The 25,087-nt window shown below is 41.3% G+C and overlaps 1 protein-coding gene across 1 annotated transcript in view; it reads left to right on the top strand.

Moving 5' to 3' along the window:
* Nucleotides 1-24,321, top strand: part of SLC15A4 (solute carrier family 15 member 4) — a 73,638-nt gene extending 49,317 nt beyond the window's left edge. Inside the window, exons 6-8 of the mRNA XM_038763323.1 lie at nucleotides 2,012-2,167; nucleotides 9,416-9,574; nucleotides 22,727-24,321. Coding sequence (XP_038619251.1) covers nucleotides 2,012-2,167; nucleotides 9,416-9,574; nucleotides 22,727-22,875 — 464 coding nt within the window. The 3' untranslated portion in view covers nucleotides 22,876-24,321. The remainder of the gene's footprint in view (nucleotides 1-2,011; nucleotides 2,168-9,415; nucleotides 9,575-22,726) is intronic.
* Nucleotides 24,322-25,087: the final 766 nt, after the last annotated feature.

Here is a 25,087-nt window from a genome sequence, read left to right as displayed (position 1 = left end):
ATCGCTATATGTTGCCGACTTGGACTTCCCAAGCGCTTAGTGCAGTGCTCTGCACACAGTAAGTGCTCAATAAATACGACTGAATGTACGAATGAAAGGTTGTAATCTTTAGGGGAACGTATCCTTGTCATCATGAGCTCACCCGTTCAGGCCCTGGGTTGCCACAAAAAGCATTATCCGTTACTTTCAAGGTTTTATTAGCTTGAAAGCCAAGTTGCCTATATTTGCACGTTAAGAAGTCCGGGGAAATTGTTAAACTTGATTCAGACTGCCATGCCGTTTGCCTTTTCTAGCCCCACACAATTTTTGGATCGTGAGTTCCTGCAATCCAGTGTCCTCACCTATTGATTATTTTTTTTCCGCCAGCCTTTTATAAAGTGCCCTCGAAGCAGTAAGCACTTAATAAATGCTATTATTTCCGTGGCTACTCAGTGGTCTCATTCAAACAGGAGACACCGTAATTTTCTGTTCTTAAGGAAGGATTGAAGGTGAGGGAGAGGCGCGGAGGGCAGAACAGTGGAGGGAGATTGCAGAGGAAGGGAAAGTTATAAACGTGGAAGGAAAAAGCTTAGTGAGTGAATAGAGAGATGAAGTGGAAGGGAGGTAGGACGGTTGGATGGGCAGCCCAGATAAGTCCACTGACTGGAAAGGGAGGGTCTTTTGATGTTCCAAATGATAAAGTTCCACATCAGTCAATCAATTAATCGTATTTATTGAGCGCTTACTGTGTGCAGAGCACTGTACTAAGCGCTTGGGAAGTACAAGTTGTACACATGAAATAAGAATGGGATGCTGGCGGCATTACCGAGTCAGCTCTTCCCGTGGGGCAGCTTTTTCCCTCACTTCTCATTCAGCCTGCTAATAAATGGGACCCCAGGTCTCTCCCTGTCCCATGTTTTCTGGGAGAATCGAAATACCAACAGGGCCGTGAGACTGATTTCATTCCTAATTTTAGCCCCCTGTCTGCCTTCCGAGCTAAAATACCCTCATTCTCTTTTCCCTCTTTGATTAATTGTTGTTTGTACATATTTATTACTCTATTTTATTTGTACATATCTATTCTATTTATTTTATTTTGTTAGTGTGTTTGGTTTTGTTTTCTGTCTCCCCCTTTTAGACTGTGAGCCCACTGTTGGGTAGGGACTGTCTCTATATGTTGCCAATCTGTACTTCCCAAGCGCTTAGTACAGTGCTCTGCACACAGTAAGCGCTCAATAAATGCGATTGATGATGATGGTGATCCCGCAAGGAATTCCTTTCCTAGCACCCTTCTGCCAAAACACATCCTTCCCCACTTTCAAAGCCCTCCTCAAAAGTTAGCACCTCTAGAAGACATTCTCTGATGAATTCCCCATCTCTTTGGCTAGGTCACCCCATCAGCCATCCTTAGCACTTGTGTATATCTGTTCCGTTTATTCATTATTCCTTATATTAAATATTGTTTTATCAGCTGAATTTACACTCCTACTTCTGTTCCTTTGGTGAATGCTTTCGTTCCTTTCAGGAGGCCCGTCTCCCTCGATTAGACTGTAAGCTTCTCAAGGGCAAGAACTGTCTTCTGTGGTTTTTTTTTTAATGTTCCCAAGCGCCTAATACAGCGCATTGCATACAGGAATTGCTCGGACACAATCCAAAATGCCAGTTGCAAAAATCACACAGCTGATGGTGAAACATTGTGAAGAATTCATCCTTTTCAAAAGTCCAAGTTCCATCCACAGGCAAAATTAATTCCTGAAAAATTGCTTTATGGTTACGGTTACAGTCAAAGTTAAGGGTAGGTTTGATTTTTGGGGGGGTTGGTCAGTTGTCATTTCAGTAATTTCATGCTTAATGTTTGGATATGTCAATTGTTGTTACATTATCTTGTATTCTTGTATGTTACATTATCTATGCTTGCCCTGCTGCATGTTTTTAAGTAATCAGAAGCTGACTGAGTAGCGTTTACCTCTTGGGTCTCGCAAAGGGCTGGTTGAGTTCATTGTTTTCACCAATCAACTCTTCTTCACTCCAGGAATTTTGGAAAGTAAAAGACTGGAAATTGTGAAAGAGAAAACAATCAATCAAACGATTGGAAATGTGGTGTACCATGCTGCCGATTTGCCAATATGGTGGCAGGTGCCCCAGTACGTACTAATTGGGATCAGTGAGATATTTGCCAGCATAGCAGGTAAGTTTTAAAAATGGACATTTGAACCCCGGCTCTCATTCATTCATTCATTCATTCAATCGTATTTATTGAGCGCTTACTGTGTGCAGAGCACACTCCTTCCCCTCCCCATCTCCCTCGCCTTACCTCCTTCCCCTCCCCACAGCACCTGTATGTATATATATGTGTGGATATATATATATGTAATAATACGTAATAATAATAATATAAATACGTAATAATAAATACGTACATATCTATATATACATATATAGATATAGATATGTACGTATTTATTACTCTATTTTATTTGTACATATTTATTCCATTTATTTTATTTTGTTAACATGTTTTGTTTTGTTCTCTGTCTCCCCCTTCTAGACTGTGAGCCCACTGTTGGGTAGGGACCGTCTCTGTGTGTTGCCAACTTGTACTTCCCAAGTGCTTAGTACAGTGCTCTGCACACAGTAAGCACTCAATAAATAATAATAATGATGGCATTTATTAAGCGCTTACTATGTGCAAAGCACTGTTCTAAGCGCTGGGGAGGTTGCAAGGTGATCAGGTTGTCCCACGTGGGGCTCACAGTCTCAATCCCCATTTTACAGATGAGGTAACTGAGGCACAGAGAAGCTAAGTGACTTGCCCAAAGTCACACAGCTGACAATTGGCGGAGCCGGGGTTTGAACCCATCACCTCTGACTCCAAAGCCCGGGCTCTTCTCCACTGAGCCACGCTGCTTCTCTAAAATACGATTGAATGAATGAATTGTATCAGAAACTACGTGAGCATAGATGGAAAGCTCATTGTGAGCGAAGAATGTGTCTGTGTATTCATTCACTCATTCAGTCGTATTCATTGAGCGTTGACTGTGCGCGGAGCACTGTACTAAGCGCTTGGGAAGTACAAGTTGGCAACATATAGAGACGGTCCCTACCCAACAGCGGGCTCACAGCCTGCAGGTCTAACTGTGCAACTAGTCTTTATGCATCGTATCAGAAAATACGTGAGCATAGATGGAAAGCTTGTTGTGAGCGAGGAGTGTGTCTGTGTATTGTCGTATCGTTCTTTCCCAAACACTTAGTACTGTAGTAGAAGCAGCGTGGCTCAGTGGAAAGAGCCCGGGCTTTGGAGTCAGAGGTCATGGGTTCAAATCCCGGCTCTGCCAACTCTCAGCTGTGTGACTTTGGGCAAGTCACTTCACTTCTCTGGGCCTCAGTTACCTCATCTGTAAAATGGGGATTAAAACTGTGAGCCCCCTGTGGGACAACCTGGTCACCTTGTAACCTCCCCAATGCTTAGAACAGTGCTTGGCACATAGTAAGCACTTAACAAATACCGTTCTTATTATTACTGTCACCTCTTTCCCTTCTCCACAGCACCTGTATATATGCATATATATTTGTACGTATTTATTACTCTATTTATTTTACTTGTACATATCTATTCTATTTATTTTATTTTGTTAATATGTTTTGTTCTCTGTCTCCCCCTTCTAGACTGTGAGAAGACTATTCTAGACTAGACTTCTAGACTATTTATTTTATTTTTATTTTATTTTATTGTATTGTATTTTGTTAGTATGTTTGGATTTGTTCTCTGTCTCCCCCTTCTAGACTGTGAGCCCACTGTTGGGTAGGGACCGTCTCTAGATGTTGCCAACTTGTACTTCCCAATTGCTTAGTCCAGTGCTCTGCACACAGTAAGCGCTCAATAAATACGATTGATTGATCGATCACATGAAAACTTTGGAGTCTTTTCAAGAAGACCTTTTAAGCTACTCTTTTGCATGGGAAAAGCAATTCATTCATTCATGCTTGAGAGAGTACAGTATAACAATTGGTAGATATGTTTCCTGCCCACAACAGGCTTAAAGTCTAGAGGAGAAAAATGAAACTGATGGCAAAGACTGAGCTCATATAAGGGGATTCAAATTCTGAAGTTGGCAGAAAGCATTATTGTACTCTGTGTTTACAGAACGTGGACTTTCACTGAAGTGCTTTCACAAAAATATTATTTGAAACCAAAAGCAGTTCCCTTCAAACGCTTTGTTAAAGTTCTTGAATAAGAGGTTTTTCCTCTACCTTGTCGCACTGGGCTTTCAAACCAAGGGTATTTACTAGAGAAAAGCATTTTTGGGGGGCAGATCAGGAATGAGCAAAAATCACACAGCAGCTGATGGTGAAACATTGTGAAGAATTCATCCTTTTCAAAAGTCCAAGTTCCAACCATAGGCAAAATTAATTCCTGAAAAATCGCTTTATGGTTAAGATTACAGTCAAAGTTAAGGGTAGGTTTGATTTTGGGGGGGTTGGTCAATTGTCATTTCAGTAATTTCGTGCTGAATGTTTGGCTACGCCAATTCTTAAACCATTAGTTGCTAGATTATCATTGATTTGCTACAGTTGCATTTTTTTAATGAAGACCGAAATGGGTTTCCAATGGCAGGTGGACAACAAAACGGTAAGTTGGGGCCGGAATTTGTCAAGCATGATTTCCACGTGCTATTTTTGTCACCAGTACCTCTGATAAGGGAAAGACCCACATTAAGGCCCTGATTGTCCATGTACAGTAGAAACTGAAGCCCCCCTGATGCCAGAGGTTATGCCCTCTTCTTTCCCCATCCATGCTTAAACTAACATTTATAGGAGAGGCAGGAAAGGGGCCCAAGGGGGAGGTGTGTCCTTTCGATCAATGGTGTTGGAAATCTCTGTGAACGATGTGGTGTCCCATCCCCATAATGGCTCCATTGAAACCACCGAACCAGGGAGGTGGGCTGCGGGCAATTAATAATAATGACGGCATTTATTAAGCGCTTACTATGTGCAGAGCACTGTGCCGTTGGTCAGAGCAGCCCTGCCAGAATATAAAATAAGGCTCTTTGCAGACATCTGATAACTTACAAAGTCATGAAGGAAGTGAACATGCCAACGTGGCATTTCCCAGCACTAGGATGAGGGGACGCCCAGTGGTTTTGGGTTTTTTTTTTAAATCATTTTTAATTGCATTTATGGGCTTACTTCTGGATGAGGCCTAGGACTAAGTCCAGGGGTACAAGGATAGTGAGTCAGGCTTGGTGCTTGACCTTCAGGGGCTCAGAACCTGTAAAATCAGGGAGGTGGGCCAAGGACACTGGAGATGGGCCCAAGAGGAAAGAAATAAGGAAACACAAATGAGCAGGAACCACAGTACCCGACTGCCAGTGGAAGTTGTGCTCCATGGGCATCCCTAAGTTAAGATCTTCTTGACATTCCAACAGTTGGAAAAGTATGCCATGGCTTCTGCCTGTCCCTGTCCTGGGAACAGGAGGACTTCTCCCGGTTTAAAGTGGGAGGGAGAGGGTGGCAGCCCCAGGCAGTTACCATGGCCCTGTATATATATATATATGTTTGTACATATTTATTACTCTATTTATTTATTTTACTTGTACATATCTATTCTATTTATTTTATTTTGTTAGTATGTTTGGTTTTGTTGTCTGCCTCCCCCTTTTAGACTGTGAGCCCACTGCTGGGCAGGGACTGTCTCTATATGTTGCCAATTTGTACTTCCCAAGTGCTTAGTACAGTGCTCTGCACACAGTAAGCGCTCAATAAATACGATTGATGATGATGATGATGGCCCCAGGAGAAGGAGCCCAGGGTTGGAAACGTGATGGCTTCTAAATAAAAGGAGACAATTCCTCCCATGGCATTTGGTCAGTGGAGCGACTGTGGCCACAAGAAGTTGTGAAAGCAGAAAATATCAACAGGCGGAGGAGAGGCTTGGAGAAATTTACGGGTGAACAGAGGGACAGTTTGGAATTTAGAGTGGGGGTGAAAGTTAAGGATTTGGCTGCCTGAACAGCACACCGTATTGCAGGCGTGGGGGATCCTGGTTTTATATTGTGTATTTTCTCTCACCTCCCCGATGATGCCCAGCATTAGGTTGTCCTCTCTGACTACCGCTACATGTAAGGGTGTTAATTAGGAAAACTCACCTAGGGAAAAATTAGGAGAGCTCACCTCCTCCAGGAGGCCGTCCCAGACTGAGCTCCCCTTTTCCTCTGTTCCTCCTCTCCCCATCGTCCCTACTTCCTCCCCCTTCCCCTCTCCACAGCACTTGTGTACATTTGTACATATTTATTACTCTACTCTAATGATGTGTACATATCTATAATTCTGTTTATCTATTTTGATGGCATTGACGCCTGTCTACTTGTTTTGTTGTCTGTCTCCCCCTTCTAGACTGTGAGCCCGTCGTTGGGTAGGGATTGTTTCTGTCAGTTGCCAAATTGTACTTTTCAAGCGCTTAGTCCAGTGCTCTGCACACAGTAAGCGCTCAATAAATACGATTGAATGAATGAATGAAAAGATAGTACTGACTCTGAGGTCCCTTTCTTTAGACACAACTTCAAGCACTTAGTACAGCGCTGTGCACACAGTCTGCACACAGTAAGCGCTCAATAAATACGATTGAATGAATGAATGAAAAGATAGTACTAGACTCTGAGGTCCCTTTCTTTAGACACAACTTCAAGCGCGTAGTACAGCGCTGTGCACACAATCCGTGCTAAATAAATTCGATGTTTTGATTGCGGTTCCGAGCCCATCATCACGTATTTGTAATTCGGGTTTTTCTCTGGGCACATTTCCTTCCACCTGGCCACCTAGAAGTTTATCTGCTTTTTTTTTGCCCCGCTCATCAGTCTTTATGCCGTTTATCCCCCTTCTGTATGGCATTTCACCAACCAAAAGAAACTTTCATATGTAAATTTGAGAGTTTATGCCGCTTACTCCTTCTTTCATATAATTGTAGAGTGCTCTGCACACAGTAAGCGCTCAATAAATACGACTGAATGAATGTGGAGATGTTAAAAACAAAATTGGCTCTATCCTTTTTCCTTGGGAGATGCTACTTTGTCTTGACACTTCTCCATCCTGGAAAGTGGCTGTTTATCCCAACTGGGTGTGTCTTTTAACTAGCTTTCCGTCCTTTACTCAACAGTACCTCCGTTCCTGTGGATTATTTATTTTTTGTCTGTTTAAGCTTTTTGCCTGAATCTGGTCAAAGGCCTTTTGACATTTTCAAAGGACTTTTGAGGTTTCAGGTAAATACAGAGTTAGAAAGGGTATCTGTACCGTGCCGCCCCAGGCAAGGAATAGAATTTTTATCGTACATTTTGTAATCCGGTTTTCGTGAATGAGCAGCCAATCCCCCTGCCTCCACGCGAGACTGCATCCGAAATCTGCAGCCTCAACTCTGCCTGCTGCCGTGGAAATAGAGAAAATTTTGTCATCTTAAGTCTACTCTGAGCCTCCTTTCCTTCAAGGTAGACCATTCCAACTCCTCTAACTTTTCCACCTTCTTCAGCCCAAATATACAAGTGTTTTCTTACCTAGTTGGGGTTGGGGAAATGAGGGAGTATTTAAGTTTTAAACAGTGGTGCTAGAGTATTTTTTTCCCTTTTAGTGATTATTGTTAGAGCTTTTTTTAAAACCTTTTTTCCATTCTTCTGATTAAATATAAATTACTAACTTTAGCTTCTAGTTAAAATTTAGAATCAGATAGAAGTTACTTTGGAATAATTTTTTTTGTAGAAAGATACGCTTTTCACTATCTACCTTTCTCAAAGATGGGAAGGAGATGGGTTGGAACCGTGGGGAATAAACACTCTCGCACAAAATACCATATATGACCTTGTTGCCCGTGTCGTACGCGCGGTGTGATGAAATGGCAACAGTTTATTATTCTGTGGCTCAGTTGCCTCATCTGTGAAATGGGAATTAAGACTGTGAGCCCCACGTGGGACAACCTGATAACCCTGTATCTCCCCCAGCGCTTAGAACAGTGCTTGGTGCATAGTAAGCGCTTAACAAATACCATTATTATTATTGTTATTATTCAGTATGCACAGACTGAGCCCACTGTTGGGTAGAGACTGTCTCTATATGTTGCCAACTTGTACTTCCCAAGCGCTTTGTACAGTGCTCTGCACACAGTAAGCGCTCAATAAATATGATTGATTGATTGACTAATTTAGCAAAATCTTGTTTCTTTTATAATTATCTTCGGTAAGGTGAAAGCGTCTATAAGAAACCTAATGCTTGGTTCTTTGGGCCAAAAAAATGGATGAAATCGTTGCCAGTAGCCGCCAGCAAGCAGTAATATGTGAGACTGTTTTATATTCTGTGCTCAAGATTAAATATTTGTGACACCTTTGCGTTAAAACGGGAATAGTTTCGTGACAAAGTCTCTGCCCTTTTCCCCTTCAGTGATATGATTCCAGTCTGACTAATAAATTAACGAAGGGAATAATAAATCAGATAAATTGTCTTTCCTTCAGTAATTTTGAGAACTTTGGAAGTGATGGCTTACTTATAGTTACTTACTTATAGTTCAATATATATGTAGTTCAGTATAGTTCAACTTATAGTTCATTAAGCAGTAATCACTGTGTTCTTCAAGTTTGGTTACTAAGTGCTACCAGAAGCGCTGCTGTTTATTGCAGGTATTCTGTGAACAACCCACAAGTATTATAAACTAGAAATTAGAAAAACAGGAGCAGATCCATGAACAGATTCCCCAGTGCAAGTTTATTAGTAATTGTTTGTGCTCCGAAGGGTCTGATCAAAATACCGCACTCTGGTTTGGCAGTACACGACTGTGCTAGAAAGAGGACACTTCTATTGGTACTTTGCAGATGAGCATCTTTCTCCAGTTTAAATATGAAACCCGCAGGAAATTGAATGCAGATAATTGTTAATGTAATACTTTTCTTTCCATTTCTGGTAAAGAAGCCAAGAAAATATAATGCAAACGACTGAATACTTAATAAAATTACAAATGTAAATAGGCTAGAAAAGATGAATCTTTTCAGTTCTATTTGAGTTGAACAAATGGCATTTGCCAGACTATTGTAGGTCTTCTAGAGTTGTATTTAATTGAAGTTTACGATCGCACAAATTGCCTTGCGGATATTTGGCTAAAATGATGTTCACCTCTTTTTAATGAGCCATTTTTTTTTTAGAGGTACCAAAATAATAAAGGGATTGACGGTAGTGGAATCTTGTTTACCGTCCAACTTGTTTGTAAAATTTAATAGTGTTGCCTCGTTTGAGAAATATTGCCTCCTTTTTGAGAAGCTTGTAAAACCGTCATAGTGTTCAGTGAAAATGTTTTTCTTTTAAAGAAGGGATTCTAAATCTATGCAGCGCGTTTTATTCTGCTTGTTTGTGCCTTTTGTAAGAGACAAGTTTTTAAATGTAATGTCAATTTCTTGCACTCTAGGTCTAGAATTTGCATATTCAGCTGCTCCTAAATCTATGCAGAGTGCCATTATGGGCTTGTTCTTCTTCTTCTCTGGAATTGGGTCGTTTGTTGGCTCCGGGTTGCTGGCTCTGGTATCTATTAAAGCAATTGGATGGATGAGTAATCATACGGACTTTGGTAAGTTTTCTTAAGATCCAGGGTAATTTGGGCATCCTGAGGCCTATCAGTAGTCAGTAATTTCTCTTTCGAGGTTTATCCACGGTGAATTAATTGTACACTTTAAAATCACATTGCCAAGAAGCACAAGAAATTTACCAGCCCACCAATTTTTCTGACAGATCCTAAAACTGAAATAGCCCCTCAACGTCATGTAATCCAACCCATGTTTTCGTCTCTCGCACCTTCCTTCTATTCCGCACCCCCCTCTCTTTTCCTCAAGGGAGAGTGGTTTGGCCAAGGGAAAAGGGGAAAGCATTCCAAGAAAGGGGAAAGGCCAAATGGGTCAGTGGCTGTGGGCGTGGAGTTTGCTTGATGTAAATTTCTATTTTATATCATTTCCATTTTAAAGCCTAATCTTTCTTTGTAAAAATCGGTTTTTTGGCCTCCTCTCACCCTGTACTGTATTTGTGTTGGAATTTAAAAGTAGATTCTCCTTAAATGTTTCCCAAGAAGCAGCACAGCCTAGTGGATAGAGAACAGGCTTGGGACTCGGAAGGTTTTGGGTTCTAATCCCAGCTCGGCCACTCGTCTGCTGTGTGACCTGGGTTCAGTTCACTTCTCTGTGCCTCAGTTACCCCTTCTGTCAAATAGGGATTAAGACTCTGAGCCGCATGTGGGACAGGGACTGGGTCCAACCTGATTTGCATCTATCGATCTCAGCGCTCAGTACAGTGCCTGGCACCTAGTAAGTGCTTCCCGAATACCACCGTTATTATTATTCATTACTTTGTGTCTTCTATATGTCTTCCTCCACCCTCTTAATGACTGTGTGTTGACGTTGCTAAAGTGAAACTCTTCTGATATCCCTCTGCCCCCTAACTTTCAGCTGACTGCTCCGCCGCTTGTCACCTCTTTGACTTTTTAGCTTTAAAATAAAGAGGTCTTATTTATCTGAAGTAGCGGACTGCAACCGAGAAACGTGATTTTGGCAACCTTATGCCAACTGGGGGATATAACTAGGTAGGTGGCCTAGTCTACTCTCCTTTTCCTGGTTTTCCATTATTATTGGATTTGAGTAGAAGAGCCAGTAAGTGGCACCTTGAGAGTTTTATTGACTCTCTTTCAGAGGCACTTCTAACCCCAGTTACAGAAGGAACCCCATACTGAAAGTTGCAAATATATATATATATATATATATAATATGTAATTGAGTTTCAATCCAGTAAATTAGCTCCTCGAACCAAAGGAATATATATATATATTCCTTAGCTCCTCGAACCAAAGGTATATCTATCTATCTATATCTATCTATCTATCTATCTAGATATCTACACATATAGGTATATACATATATGTATATACACACACACACACACATATAGGCATATACCTACACACACACACACACACACACACCCCTCCATATATATCTATATATCTATATAGGTATATATATCTATATATCTATATATCTATATATAGGTATCTATGTAGATAGATGTATAGGTGTATATATAGGTATCTATGTATATGTATATGTATAGATAGATATAGATATATACCTATAGATAGATAGATATAGATAGATATACCTATATGTATAGATAAATAGACAGATATGGATTATATATATATAGAGAGAGAGAGAGAGAGAGGTACAGGTAAATATATATCTAGATAGATATACCTTTGGTTCGAGGAGCTAATTTACTGGATTGAAACTCAATTACATTATAGTAAACATAAAGAAAATAGGAAATCAAGGGTTTGGCAGAAAGTTTCTATGCAGTCCATTAATTTGGTAAACAGCTTTACTTGGTTTCAGTTGTGATACACAAGTAGGTACTAATATTTACCACTTTTAAAAATGATTACAGTTTTACTAAGTCGTTCTGTGTTCCTTCGCTGGTGAAAAGTTGGAATACAGGGTTACAAAGTTTAGCTTTAATTTTTCTTTGGACCTAAAGTTTTCAAAGCCATAATCGTAAATTACGCCCGGATCGTGCATCCCGTCCAGGTCGGTGTTAGCACGTTCAAGCGGAGAAGTGAGAAGTTGAGAAGTGAAAACCCACTTGTGGGTTCACACTGAATTTTTCAGAAAAATGTTTTTGTAAGGTTAAATGACTTGAATATCTGTCTCTCCTCCTTCGGCATGATGTCGACATCTAATTCTTTAGGCGTGGCATCTGACGTGTGTGAAAACATAGCTGCAAAACAGTTCATAATTTTTCAAAATGTATGTTACTAAGTTGAACAAGTTTTCATAGATAGTACGGGGTTTGTTATCCAACGTGTTTGAGGAATGGGTGGCATAGCTTTGTCAGAAATTCTAGTTAGCCGTTAGTTGTTTGATGGACTAGTAAGACTAGCAGAATAACTCTTGTTTTCCTAATCTGTTTGCTGCTCGAGTAGCCCAAGACCATTTTGTTAGGATTTCTCCAGAAGACCTCATGCAGACTCCAGCAAATAATTCCTTCGGTTGTTTTTATTTAATGTCATATTGAAGGGACGGATAAACCCATTACAATTTGAGCGTAAAAGGTACAAAATTTGAAACAGTTTATCTCTAGATGTAGCTTACTCTTTGTCTATTTTTCACACCACAAATAAAACCAAATAAAAAATCCGGTCTAGAATGGTAGCAACAAACATCTTGTTTAAAGCTTTATTTAAAAAAATGAAATGGTTGCAAAAGTTCAGGAAAAAAGTGTTTCTATGCATTTATAACTTCATGTTCAAAGTGAACCCTATTGAGAGCCCACGCAAAAGTGGTTTGACAGGACAGACCAGTATGAGACTAATAATGAAACCCATAACACATTGTTTATGCAGTAATACTTTTTGAAAACCCAAGTTTTAATGCACCACGATCATGTCAGTTTTCACTTTCACTTGGTTTCGGCTATTTTTTCCCTTCTCTAGGAGAATAAAAGTCATTGAGTGTTCTATGATTTGACTTTTAAAGAAATGTTTACCACAATTTCCCTATCTAAAGTTGGTGTTCAGTGGCAGTAACAGATTGATATGAATTGATATTGATATTGATATTGAATTGGTATGAATTGATGAGTTGCCATTTCTTCTGCTCGAAATTGGGAGGCTTTCATAGAAATTATGGATTTAGTGACCTCTGAATCTCTCTTAAGAGTGGCCGAACAGTTGGTAGTCCACCGGATAGTTTAGATTAGTTGAATTTCTTTGGGTGAGGTAGCTTTCATCATCAGGCATCATTTTTCTTATAACCAGAGGTTATATTGTATTTAAAAGAGCAGGAAAGTAGAATGATATAATGATAGAAGCAACACTAAAGTCAGATGACCTATGCCTAGCTTGCATGTTAAATTTCTCGCCTGCCTTTCTTCATCTGTAAATGAGAATTATTTCTCTGGGTATCAAACTGATGTGATCGGGAGATTAATGAGATCGTGTTTGAAAAGCAATTTGAGATCCTGGGAATAAAAGTGTCGCTTATTTTTTAAGACTTAATTCCTGGAAATAGGTCACATCTTTCATGGCATTTAGATGCCTTCCTATAAAGAAAAAATAGTGCTTTTTAACCACTCAAACTCTTAAGAGCAGATTGTATTTTAAATAACAGAGGAAAATTGATTTTCCTTTTATTGTGTACTAGAAATTCATTTAATCACATCTTTAATTTCTGTAATTAATACCAAGTAATTCAATAGCAAGACTTAATGTGCAAGCAGTACTTCTAAGGATTGATGTGCATTTGGCTGTCTTTCCTTCCTTGCTCCCCTTCCCTGTCATATATGTATATATAATAATAGATATGGTATAATAATACCATTGGCTATAGGCCTTTCAGGATTTTGGTGGTACACCATATGGTATTGTTCTTGGGAATGTGACAGTTGCGAAAGCCCACTTCGTAATAGATAATGTTTAACCCATGAGTTCTTAATTATAAATTTATCGTATTGTATATAACAATTTTTTTTAGGGGGAAAAGAGGTTGGAAAGACTCTTACTAGAGAAATGAAAGCAGTTATATATACATATACGTAACTATATACTATATATACTATATACTAGAGTATATATAAGATATATACTATATATATATATCTATATATAGATATAGACATATAGTTATGTATATGTAACGTTATAGAAGTGTAAAAAATGAAAACTGGGCCCAGTTCTCCTGGAAATCTTGAAAGGCCTGATGCCGCCTTTCAAAGACCCTAATTTATTCCAAGTACTTTAAGAACTGGGAGAATTGGGCTCACAACATGGCTCAGTGGAAAGAGCCCGGGCTTTGGAGTCAGAGGTCACGGGTTCAAATCCTGACTCTGCCACTTGTCAGCTTTGTGACTTTGGGCGAGTCACTTAACATCTCTGTGCCTCAGTGACCTCATCTGTACAATGGGGATTAAGACTGTGAGCCCCCCATAGGATAACCTGATCACCTTGTAGCCTCCCCAGTGCTTAGAACAGTGCTTTGCACATAGTAAGCACTTAATAAATGCCATTATAATTATTATTATTACTTGTGGTTGGTCCTTTGTTGTATGGACTGTTTATGGAAGCAGTGTCACTAGAAATTAATTTTCCTTATAACATATAATGGAAAAAACGGTCTATGAGAAGCAGAGTGGCCTAGTGGAAGGGCTTGGAAGTCAGAGGACCCGGGTTCTAGTTCTGGCTCCGCCACTTGTCTGCCGTGTGACTTTGGGCAAGTCACTTCACTTCTCTGTGCCTCAGTTACCTCATTTGTAAAATGGGGATTACGACTGTGAGCCCCATGTGGGACTGTGACCATCCTGATTTACCTGTATCTACTCCAGTGTTTAGCACAGCTCCTGGCACACAGTAAACTTAGAACAGTGCTTAGTAAGTGCTTAATAAATACCATTATTATTATTATTATTAGCAAATACCATTAAAAAACACATGAAAACAATCTGATCTCACTGTGTTTTTCCAGCCAAAGATGGTGTCTTCAGTACTCCTGGTTATCCCAGTACTTTTCCCCATATGCCTCGGTCTGAATCCTGCCCCTGAATTGCTATCAAAATGCAAGAGGAGGGGGGAAAAAAGAACTCCGGTTTTAGTAAGCACCTCATCTCTTTAAATACCTGCCCTCCTCCTTTTTTGTACTATAGCTGTGATTCATTCATTCAATCGTATTTATTGAGCGCTTACTGTGCGCAGAGCACTGGACTAAGCGCTTGGGAAGTACAGTGATTGCGTATGTTCTAAAAGAAGTTCAGCCCTGCCATTGTTCCAGTGTTCTTCTGCACCAGGTGGATGGGTTTAACAATAATCCTGAAAAAGCAGCCAGCTAAAGTTGTCAGAGAAGGCCTCAGCGTGATTAGAGAGAAGCAGCGTGGCTCAGTGGAAAGAGCCCGGGCTTTGGAGTCAGAGGTCATGGGTTCAAATCCCGGCTCCGCCACTTGTCAGCTGTGTGACTTTGAGCAAGTCACTTCACTTCTCTGGGCCTCAGTTCCCTCATCTGTAAAATGGGGATTAAAACTGTGAGCCCCCCGTGGGACAACCTGATCACCTGGTAACCTCTCCAATGCTTAGAACAGTGCTTTGTACATAGTAAGCACTTAATAAATGTCATTATTATTATTATTATTATTCAGCGGCTCTCAAGGCAAGGGACTATGAGGCTAGCCTGTCTTGGCCCCCTCCTGCCTAGGCCCGAGGTCTCAATCAATCAATCGTATTTATTGAGCGCTTACTGTGTGCAGAGCACTGTACTAAGCGCTTGGGAAGTCCAAGTTGGCAACATATAGAGCCGGTCCCTACCCAACAGTGGGCTCACCGTCTAGAAGGGGGAGACAGACAACAAAACCAAACATATTAACAAAATAAAATAAATAAAATAGATATGTACAAAATAGAATAGATATGTACAAAATAGAATAGATATGTACATACATACGTAGATATGTAGATATGTCTCCTCCCTCCCCCTCAGTTCCCTCATCTGTAAAATGGGGATTAAGACTGTGAGCTCCCCGTGGGACAACTTGATCACCTTGTAACCTCTCCAGCGCTTAGAACAGTGCTTTGCACATAGTAAGCGCTTAATAAATGCCATTATTATTATTATTATTATTATTATTATTATCATTACTATTCCTTCTGCCCCGCTTCTCATCCTAAACACCCCCAGTGATGGAGACATGGCAGGAACCAGCCAGCTGGTACCGTCACCTCCTTTATCCAGAAAAATTGGATTGGCCGCCCACGGTCTATCGAGGACTAGATTGCTAGCAAAATAGCTTTTACCTCAGCCACTCCATTTTAACAGTTGTCGAGTGTCTGTGACTTAATTAGCTCTGAATTGTACAAGGCATTGGAATCATTTCGTATATTTTATGGGACCATTTCAGTTGTTGGTGTAGCCCAACATAGATGACGTATTCATAAAAGTAATAAAGTCATTCAGGATTTGTCAGACAATTCGCATGACAGTTCAGAGGTAAAGGCGGAACTTTGTAAATCGGAAGGACTGTAATAATTTTCTGAATAAACTAATATTCCTTACCCAACACACAAAAATATATGTAGGTCTGCCCTGTATAAAGTAGTTGAAAAGAATTCGTCATGGAAATGCCTTCAAATTGAGACTTAATTAGCAAAAAACATGAGGGACTGTTCTTTTTGAAATCACGTGGACTACTGTGTCTTCAACTGTAAAATATAAAAGGTAGTCTTTAGAATCAAATTACAATTTGCCGAAAGGAAATTTTTGAATTTATACGGCCTCTGCATGTATTTAACGTTGCTGTATAAAACAGCAGATTTTGCAGGTACAGTGAAAAGCAAAAGAGCATGAGGGTTTTATTTTTAATGCTATTTAAGTACTTCCTATGTGCCAGGCACTCTACTAAATGCTGGTTAGTGGTTAATCAGATTGGACACAGTCCATATCCCACGTGGCACTCACAGTTTTAATCCCCATTTTACAGATAGAGAAGCAGCGTGGCTCAGTGGAAAGAGCCCGGGCTTTGGAGTCGGAGGTCGTGGGTTCAAATCCCGGCTCTGCCAATTGTCAGCTGAGTGACTTTGGGCAACTCACTTGACTTTTCTGTGCCTCAGTCACCTCATCTGATAAATGGGGATGAAGACTGTGAGCCCCCCCGTGGGACAACCTGTTCACCTTGTAACCTCCCCAGGGCTTAGAACAGTGCTTTGCACGTAGTAAGCGCTTAATAAATGCCGTCATTATCATTATTGTTGTTATAACTGCAGCACAGAAACATTAAGTGACTTGTTTACGGTCACATAGCAGACAAGGGGCAGAGTCATGGTTGGAATCCAGGTCCTCCGACTTCCAACCTCGGTGCTCTTTCCACTAGGCCACACTGCTTCCCCACAAAACCCATCACAGTTGACACCATCCTCCCCACCACTGAAATCTGCCGACCTGTATAAGTGTTTGTCCAGATTTATTACTCTATTTTACTTGTACATATTTCCTATTCTATTTATTTTCTGAATGATGTGCATCTAGCTTTATTTCTGTTTCTTCTGATGACTTGACACCTGTCCACGTGTTTTGTTTTTTTGTCTGTCTCCCCCTTCTAGGCTGTGCAGAGCACACATTCACTGTGCCTAACGGATACCATTTATTTAAAAAATAAAATAAAATGTTGGGAGAGTGGTGGTTTGAAAATGCAAAGGGAGAAGCAGCGTGGCTCAGTGGAAAGAGCAGGGGCTTTGGAGTCAGAGGTCATGGGTTCAAATTCCCGCTCCGCCAATTGTCAGCTGGGTGACTTTGGGCGAGTCACTTCACTTCTCTGGGCCTCAGTTCCCTCATCTGGAAAATGGGGATTAAAAAACTGTGAGCCCACCATGGGACAACCTGATTACCTTGTAACCTCCCCAGCGCTTTGAACAGTGCTTTGTACATGGTAAGCACTTCACAAATACCATTATTATTATTATTAAAGGGAGAAAAAGTTTAAGGTGAGAGGAAGGATGTGCGCAAAGGGTCGGGGGGAGACAAATGAGATCGAAGACGTGTATATAAGAGCCGCGGGGCTGAGAATGGGGTGAATAGCAAATGCTTAAAGGAGACTGCTTAAAACTGCTGCCAGTGGCCCTACTCCCTCATGGGGAAGCAGCGTGGCTCAGTGGAAAGAGCCCGGGCTTTGGAGTCAGAGGTCATGGGTTCAAATCCCCACTCCGCCAACTGTCAGCTGGGTGACTTTGGGCAAGCCCCTTCACTTCTCTGGGCCTCAGTTCCCTCATCTGGAAAATGGGGATTAAGACTGTGAGCCCCATGTAGGACAACCCGATGACCTTGTATCTACCCTAGTGCTTAGAGTAGTGCTTGGCACATAGTAAGCACTTAACAAATACCATCATTATTATTATTATTATTATACATCATAATTTTCAGACAAGTTCCCTACCCACAAGCTTATACGCTAGAGAAAATACATGTATATGTGTCAGGCAATGTACTAAGGGCTGGGGTAGATACAAGATAATCAGGTTGGACACAGTCCAGGTCCCACACGGGGACTTTAATCAACTTTAAGCCCTCTTTTACGGATGACCCTGTAACCTCCCCAGTGCTTAGAATCAATCAATCAATCAATCATATTTATTGAGCGCTTACTGTGTGCAGAGCACTGTACTAAGCACTTGGGAAGTACACAGTGCTTTGCATATAGTAAGCGCTTAATAAATGCCATTATCATTATTATTATTATATTACCAAGGTGGCACATGTACACAGAACGGGTGAGAAAACCCGAAACTTCTTTTTCAATCAATGGCAGGATGGAAAAAAAAAAAAATTTAAAACCCGCCTCTAAACTTATCACTGAAGTTTATGATCCTTTTCGAGAACAGCCTGGGTTGCAGTGAACTATATCTGTAAAGAGAGAGAGAAATTGCCTGCCGAACCATTAACTGTAACACAGAAGCATTTGCAGACAAGGAAAATGGGACCTTTACCCATGAGTTTGCTGCAGAAGGGTACACAACTGATTTATCCTTTAATTAGGAAAACAGAGTAACAGTGGGGGGAAGAAAGTTTCTTCTGGTAGAACAAGAAATCAGAGGAGCCATGTTTGAAACGGTTGAAATCCTTTAAATTATTTATTTACAATACATAAAACTTGCTCCCTGCAACCACACTATTTCACCTTCTGGATTTAAAAACAGCAAATGGCGTTGTGTGTTATCCTGGGTGTAGTCTGCTAAGAAAACAGCCCTGCGTGTCTTTTAATTCGAAACGGACAAAGCAGTCCGCTGTTTCACTTTAAAAAGGCTTTAAAAAATTACATGAACACTATTTTACAATTCTGCTGGGACTGAGGACTTTTGCCTTTAGAATTTTGTACCTTCGTTATTTAATCTGGGAAATCAACCTGATTTCAGGGATCTTACCATCTAGCAGAGACAGGGGCTAAAATACATTTCTGGTAGATAGGAGAAATGGAGATAGATAGCTATATAAATACTATGAGCGGAGGTGGGGGGAGCCCGAAGTGTTCGAGCGCTTAAATGATCAATCAATCAATCAATCGTATTTATTGAGCGCTTACTGTGTGCAGAGCACTGTACTAAGCGCTTGGGAAGTACAAGTTGGCAACATATAGAGACAGTCCCTACCTAACAGTGGGCTCAGTCTAAAAGATGTAGTCTAAATGATGTAGAAATGTTGGAAAAAGCAGTGGAGGGGGAGAAAGGGTGGGGATAAGCTCTGCTATTTGTCCAGTATGTGACCTTGGGCAAGTCATTTCACTCCTCTGTGCCTCAGTTGCCTCGTCTGTAAAACCGCGACGAAGACTGTGAGCCCCATGTGGGGCAGGGACTGTGCCCGATCCAATTTTCATTCATCCATTCATTCATTCAATCGTATTTATTGAGTGCTTACTGTGTGCAGAGCACCGTACTAAGCGCTTGGGAAGTACAAATAGGCAACATATAAAGACGGTCCCCACCCACCCCACCGCCAAGAACAGTGCCTGGCACATACTGTCACTGTGGTATTTATTAAGCGCTTATTATGTGCCAGGCACTGTACTAAGCGCCGGGGTGGATACAAGCAGATGGGGCTGGACGTTCCACGTGGGGCTCACGGTCTCGACTCCCATTTTACAGATGAGAGAACTGACGCCTGGAGAAGTGAAGTGACTTGCCCAAGGTCACACAGCAGATAAGTGGTGGAGCCGGGATTAGAACCCATGACCTTCCGGCTCCCAAGCCCAGGCTCTAACTACTATGCCATGCTGCTTCTCATAGGAAGCGCTTAACAAATACCACCTTTATTATTATTATTGGGGAGATAATTGGGGGAGGCCTGACTCCCAAGCCCCTGGTCTTCCCACTATGCCACGCTAATTCCCTAATTTAATGACCGTGTCCCCCTCCAGACTGTAACTTCCTTGAGGGAAGGAAATGCGTCTCCCAACTCTGTTGTACTGTACTCTTCCAAGTGCTCAGTTCAGTGCTCCGCACAAAGAAAGCGCTCAATAAATACCATTGATGTACCGATTGTGCATATGCCTTCAGACTGGGAGCCCCGTGTGTGCCAGGGACCACATCCAACTGGATTATTTTGTAACTATCCCGGTGCTTTGTACAGGGTCCGGCCCATAGTTAGCCCTTAAATACCATTTCTAGACTGTGAGCCCACTGTTGGGTAGGGACCGTCTCTATATGCTGCCAACTTGTACTTCCCAAGCGCTTAGTACAGTGCTCTGCACACAGTAAGCGCTCGATAAATACGATTGAATGAATGAATGAATTATTACCTGTTACGGTAATAACGTTAGAGAAGCAGCGTGGCTCAGTGGAAAGAGCCCGGGCTTTGGAGTCAGAGGTCATGGGTTCAAATCCTGGTTTCGCCAATTGTCAGCTGTGTGACTTTGGGTAAGTCACTTAACTTGTCTGGGCCTCAGTTCCCTCATCTGTAAAATGGGGATTAAGACTGTGAGCCCCACTTGGGACAACGTGATCACCTTTCATTCATTCATTCAATTCATTCAATCGTATTTATTGTGCGCTTACTGTGTGCAGAGAGCACTTTACTAAGCGCTTGGGAAGTACAAGTTGGCAACATATAGAGACAGTCCCTACACCCAACAGCGGGCTCACAGTCTAGAAGCAGGAGACAGACAACAAAACAAAACATATTAAAATAAAATAGAATATGTACAGAGTAGTAAATATGTACATATATATACACACACATACATATACATATGTACATGCACATATGCGTATACACATATGCATATATATGTATATATATGCATATACCTACATATGTGTATACATATACGCATATACATGCATATGTGCATGTATATATATACATATACACACATATATGTATATATGTATATATGCATATATATGTGTATATGTACATATATATGTATATACCTTGTAACCTCTCTAGCGCTTAGAACAGTGCTTTGCACATAAGTGCTCAATAAAAGGCATTATTATTATTATTATTATTATTATTATTACTATGGGCAGGGAACGTGTCTAATTCTTTTGCACTGTACTCTCCCTACTGCTTAGTACAGGGCTTTGCCCATGTAAGTGCTCAATAAATACCACTGATTGATATTATTATGACTATTATCCTTTTCCTTCTTTCTTCTAATTGCAATTTAAGTGTTGAAATGGGGTCAAAGTTCTGAAATGGCATTTGGGGGTGGGATATCAACTGGGGAGACTAGAAATGAACTGAAGAAGACCTCCTGAAGGAGATGGGTTTCTAGACTGTGAGCCCGCTGTTGGGTAGGGACCGTCTCTATATGTTGCCAGCTTGGACTTCCCAAGCGCTTAGTCCAGTGCTCTGCACACGGTAAGTGCTCAGTAAATACGATCGAACGAATGAGTGAATGAATGAAAGGCCTTGAAAGTGGGGAGAGCGGAGGTCTGTCAGCTTTGAAGGGGAACGGAGGAGGGAGAGAGGGCGTGAATAAGAGGTTTGAAGCAGGAGAACCGAAAACACGGCACCGTAAGTAGCTTTGCTTTGGGAAGAACCGGCAGTGCCAGCAGGAGTCTGGTAGAAGAAGAGATTGGATAAATGGGAGGGAAGGAGCTGCTGAGGTTCCTAAAGCCAACAGTCCGGAGTTTCTGCCTGAGGAGAAGAAAGGGTCACCACTTGGGGTTTGTGAGGAGAGGGGAGAAGCCTAGCATTCAGAAAAATGAGTTGGGCGACAGAGTGATGTACACACTGGATGAGCCAGGGACTGGAAGTAATGAGGATGCCGGGATATAACCTGGCTCAACGCCTGGTACAGGGCTCTGCACACAGTAAGCGATCAGTAAATACGACCGTGAATGAGTGTGTGCAACTGCTCAATCAATACGATTGAATGAATGAATGAGGCCTTCCCAGACTGAGCCCCCTCCTTCCTCTCCCCCTTATCCCCCTCTCCATCCTCCCCATCTTACCTCCTTCCCTTCCCCACAGCACCTGTATATATGTATATATGTTTGTACGGATTTATTACTCTATTTTACCTGTATGTATCTATTCTATATATTTTATTTTGTTAATATGTTTGGTTCTGTTCTCTGTCTCCCCCTTCTAGACTGTGAGCCCACTGGTGGGTAAGGACCGTCTCCAGATGTTGCCAGCTTGGACTTCCCAAGCGCTTAGTACAGTGCTCGGCACACAGTAAGCGCTCAATAAATACAATTGACTGATTGATTCTTTGCTTCGCTGTGTGCGTTTGTCCTTGAGGTGGCTTTCCACACTTCCCTTGGCCAGCGTTAAGATGCACAGCGACAGAAACTTCAACTCCCCTGAGATTAGCTGCACCAGACTTCAAGGGAAGGAGGAGGAGGCAGGAGAGCACACTCACCTAGGCTGCCCCAAAAAATGCCCTGATACCTCCTTTCTCCAAACTGGAACTGCCGACTTGAAATTACAAACAAGATGGGTTATCTGAGGTGGTCAAAACACAGTCCGCACTCTCGCCTTACTTCTTAAGTACACCCATTTCCTTCAGAGCCGCATGTCGCGTTTACAAGAACGAAACGCCGCCGGATTTTGCGTTCCCAAAACGCGCGGCTGGTTTCTGTTTCGTCGGTGCCGTTGCCAAATGAATCTGAGCCCGAATAACTAAATTGAAGTGGAAAGTCTTTAAAAAATATATCAGCGGGTGTGCTACTTTATACACATATTTTTCTTTCGATTTTCTCCAGGTAACATTAACGGCTGCTATTTGAACTATTACTTTTTCCTGCTGGCTGCCATCCAGGGAGCGACCCTCCTGCTTTTCCTTATCGTTTCTGTGAAATACGACCGGCAGAGATCGAGGGCTAATGGAATATCTGCCAGGGGGAGGACCTGACGTTTCCTGAAATTGAAGTAAAGTTGATTAGATTGACATGTCAATAAATTAACTGGCCATGCACTGAAAGTCTGCAAGATTTTAAGTTACCGTGAAATGTAGGACTTTGTCTTAAAACTTGCATGTTATGTGAAACTGTTTCTTTTTTCCCCTTCTTCCTAAACAACACAAGTGCCTTATTTTGGTTGCTCTCCTATTGCACTGTTCCCCGATTTGTAGGGCAGGTGCAGAGTTTTAAATGCATTATTTTGAAGTAAGAAAGGTTCTCTCTGGGAATTCTTCAGGTTCGTTTCCTTTGGGTGTTTTTTTTTTTAACTGTTGTGATTAAGAGTTCCAGAAATTATTGTAGAGCGGTTCAGCATACAGACTTTAGTGATATGACCGTTTATAAAGGGTGTCAATAAGAATTTGACCCCAAGAAATGCAGCCAGTTTATAAAAGCAGTATGTAGGTCACAGGTATTATTAAAGACGAAAGTATTTCCTTCCCTTGAGATATTTGTTCATTTCCTTGAAGTTCATTTTACCAACTAAGATCACCTTGGGTAAGATTTCCTTTTTATCTTTATTAAAATCCAAGTATACGGTTACTCTACTTGACACGGCATCACTGAGTGGTATAATTCGAAATGAAATCGGCCTTTTCACCTCGGTGGTGTCCTGAAATTTTAGCCTCGCTTTTTTTGTACTGGGCCTGTTTTACAAAACATTTATTTAGCCAATGCCAGGGTTTTGGCACAGGTTTTCTGCAATAGCCGGAGCTAGTTTTGGGCCTGTAACTGTATTGTCTTTTCACCCCGGAAAGGCTGCCGGTTTTGTCAGAATATTGGTGGAGTCGTGTTCTCTCCCCAGTGTTTTCAGTTCCTTCAGCACTGAAAGTCTGCAAGATTTTAAGTTACCATGAAATGTAGGACTTTGTCTTAAAACTTGCAGGTAACTGGAATGTGGGTGTGGTATTAGTTTGACATTTGAGGCCTTGTTTTATGAAATATCTCAGTCACCTAGATTAACGCGCACTACCACTTAGAGGATGTTTATTTAACCGTTATTTCTTCGGTCCCGACGGGTCCTTTCTCCTGCATAACCGGACCGGTCACTCAGAGCAACGCATTCCTGATAGGAATAAACGCTTCAGGATTTTTGTATATTTCAGTCTTTGAAAACTTCATCCGATTTCTTCATCTCTTATTTAAGCCGAATCAAGGGGGTGAGGGCGGGGGGAAAGCATTACTTTGCACAGAATTATTCAGAAAGGAAGCTGAGAAACAGCAAACCATTTTTTCGAAAGTGTTAAACTTCTACCGCGTCCTCCTCAGTTACTTGGAACTTGAACTGTTACATGAGTCTCTTTTTGTTTTTGAAGGAATAGACAGAAGCCAACATTTGCGCTGTAACTTTAGTCCAGTTTTGGTGACTCGTTTTTAAAAAATAAACTGTTCTACCGGCATCCTTTGTCTTTTGGTCTAAGTTAATCCCTTCCAAAATAGACCTTGAAGCTTTTTGTAAAGATTTGCAAGTAAGACCGTTAACCAGGCATTTACCTCACAGGGATGTCGTGACGTTGAATTGGTATAAGGGTTGTTTTGACTGGTACTTAAATAGCATTTTTATATTACTAATAAAGCGTAGTGTTACCACGAGGTGTTTTTGACAAGGGCTAATTTTGGATCAACAGCGGTTAAACACGTTCTGTGTGGGGGATAAATTGTGATCGCAGAGATTGTAAATTTAGTGCTTCAGAATGCAAGTTCTGAAAATAGGATAGAGGCAGAAGGGGAAAACACAGCTTACAATTTGTGGTTTATCGAAGTTGGAGAGGGACTAGGAAGAGTGGAAGCGGCTTTGAAAGACTAACTAAAATGGATAATTTTATGAAATGACTGGAAGACGACTAGGAATGTTTTTCCTCACCTCTAAGTAGGAAATTAGTGGAGACGCTGGAGAAAGAGGGAGAAAGACCCTGGAGAAACTTGTACTTCCCGCCAACTTGTACTTCCCAAGCGCTTAGTACAGTGCTCTGCACACAGTAAGCGCTCAATAAATACGATTGATTGATTGATTGATTGATTGAAAGAGCTGGCGCTGGCATTACCAAGAAAACTTCGCTCAAAATCACGTAGCACATCTTTCCAAAAACTCTGAGTGCCTAGCCCAGTACAACCTCGGGTGGTACGTAATATTACCTGTAAATAAGGAGCGTGATTTTAGACACA

The sequence above is a fragment of the Tachyglossus aculeatus genome, chromosome 21 (genome assembly GCF_015852505.1).
Source record: "Tachyglossus aculeatus isolate mTacAcu1 chromosome 21, mTacAcu1.pri, whole genome shotgun sequence".
In the NCBI taxonomy this organism is placed as follows: domain Eukaryota; kingdom Metazoa; phylum Chordata; class Mammalia; order Monotremata; family Tachyglossidae; genus Tachyglossus; species Tachyglossus aculeatus.
The sequence above is the reverse complement of the archived record's forward strand: the minus strand, read 5'-3'. Positions and strand labels throughout refer to the sequence as shown.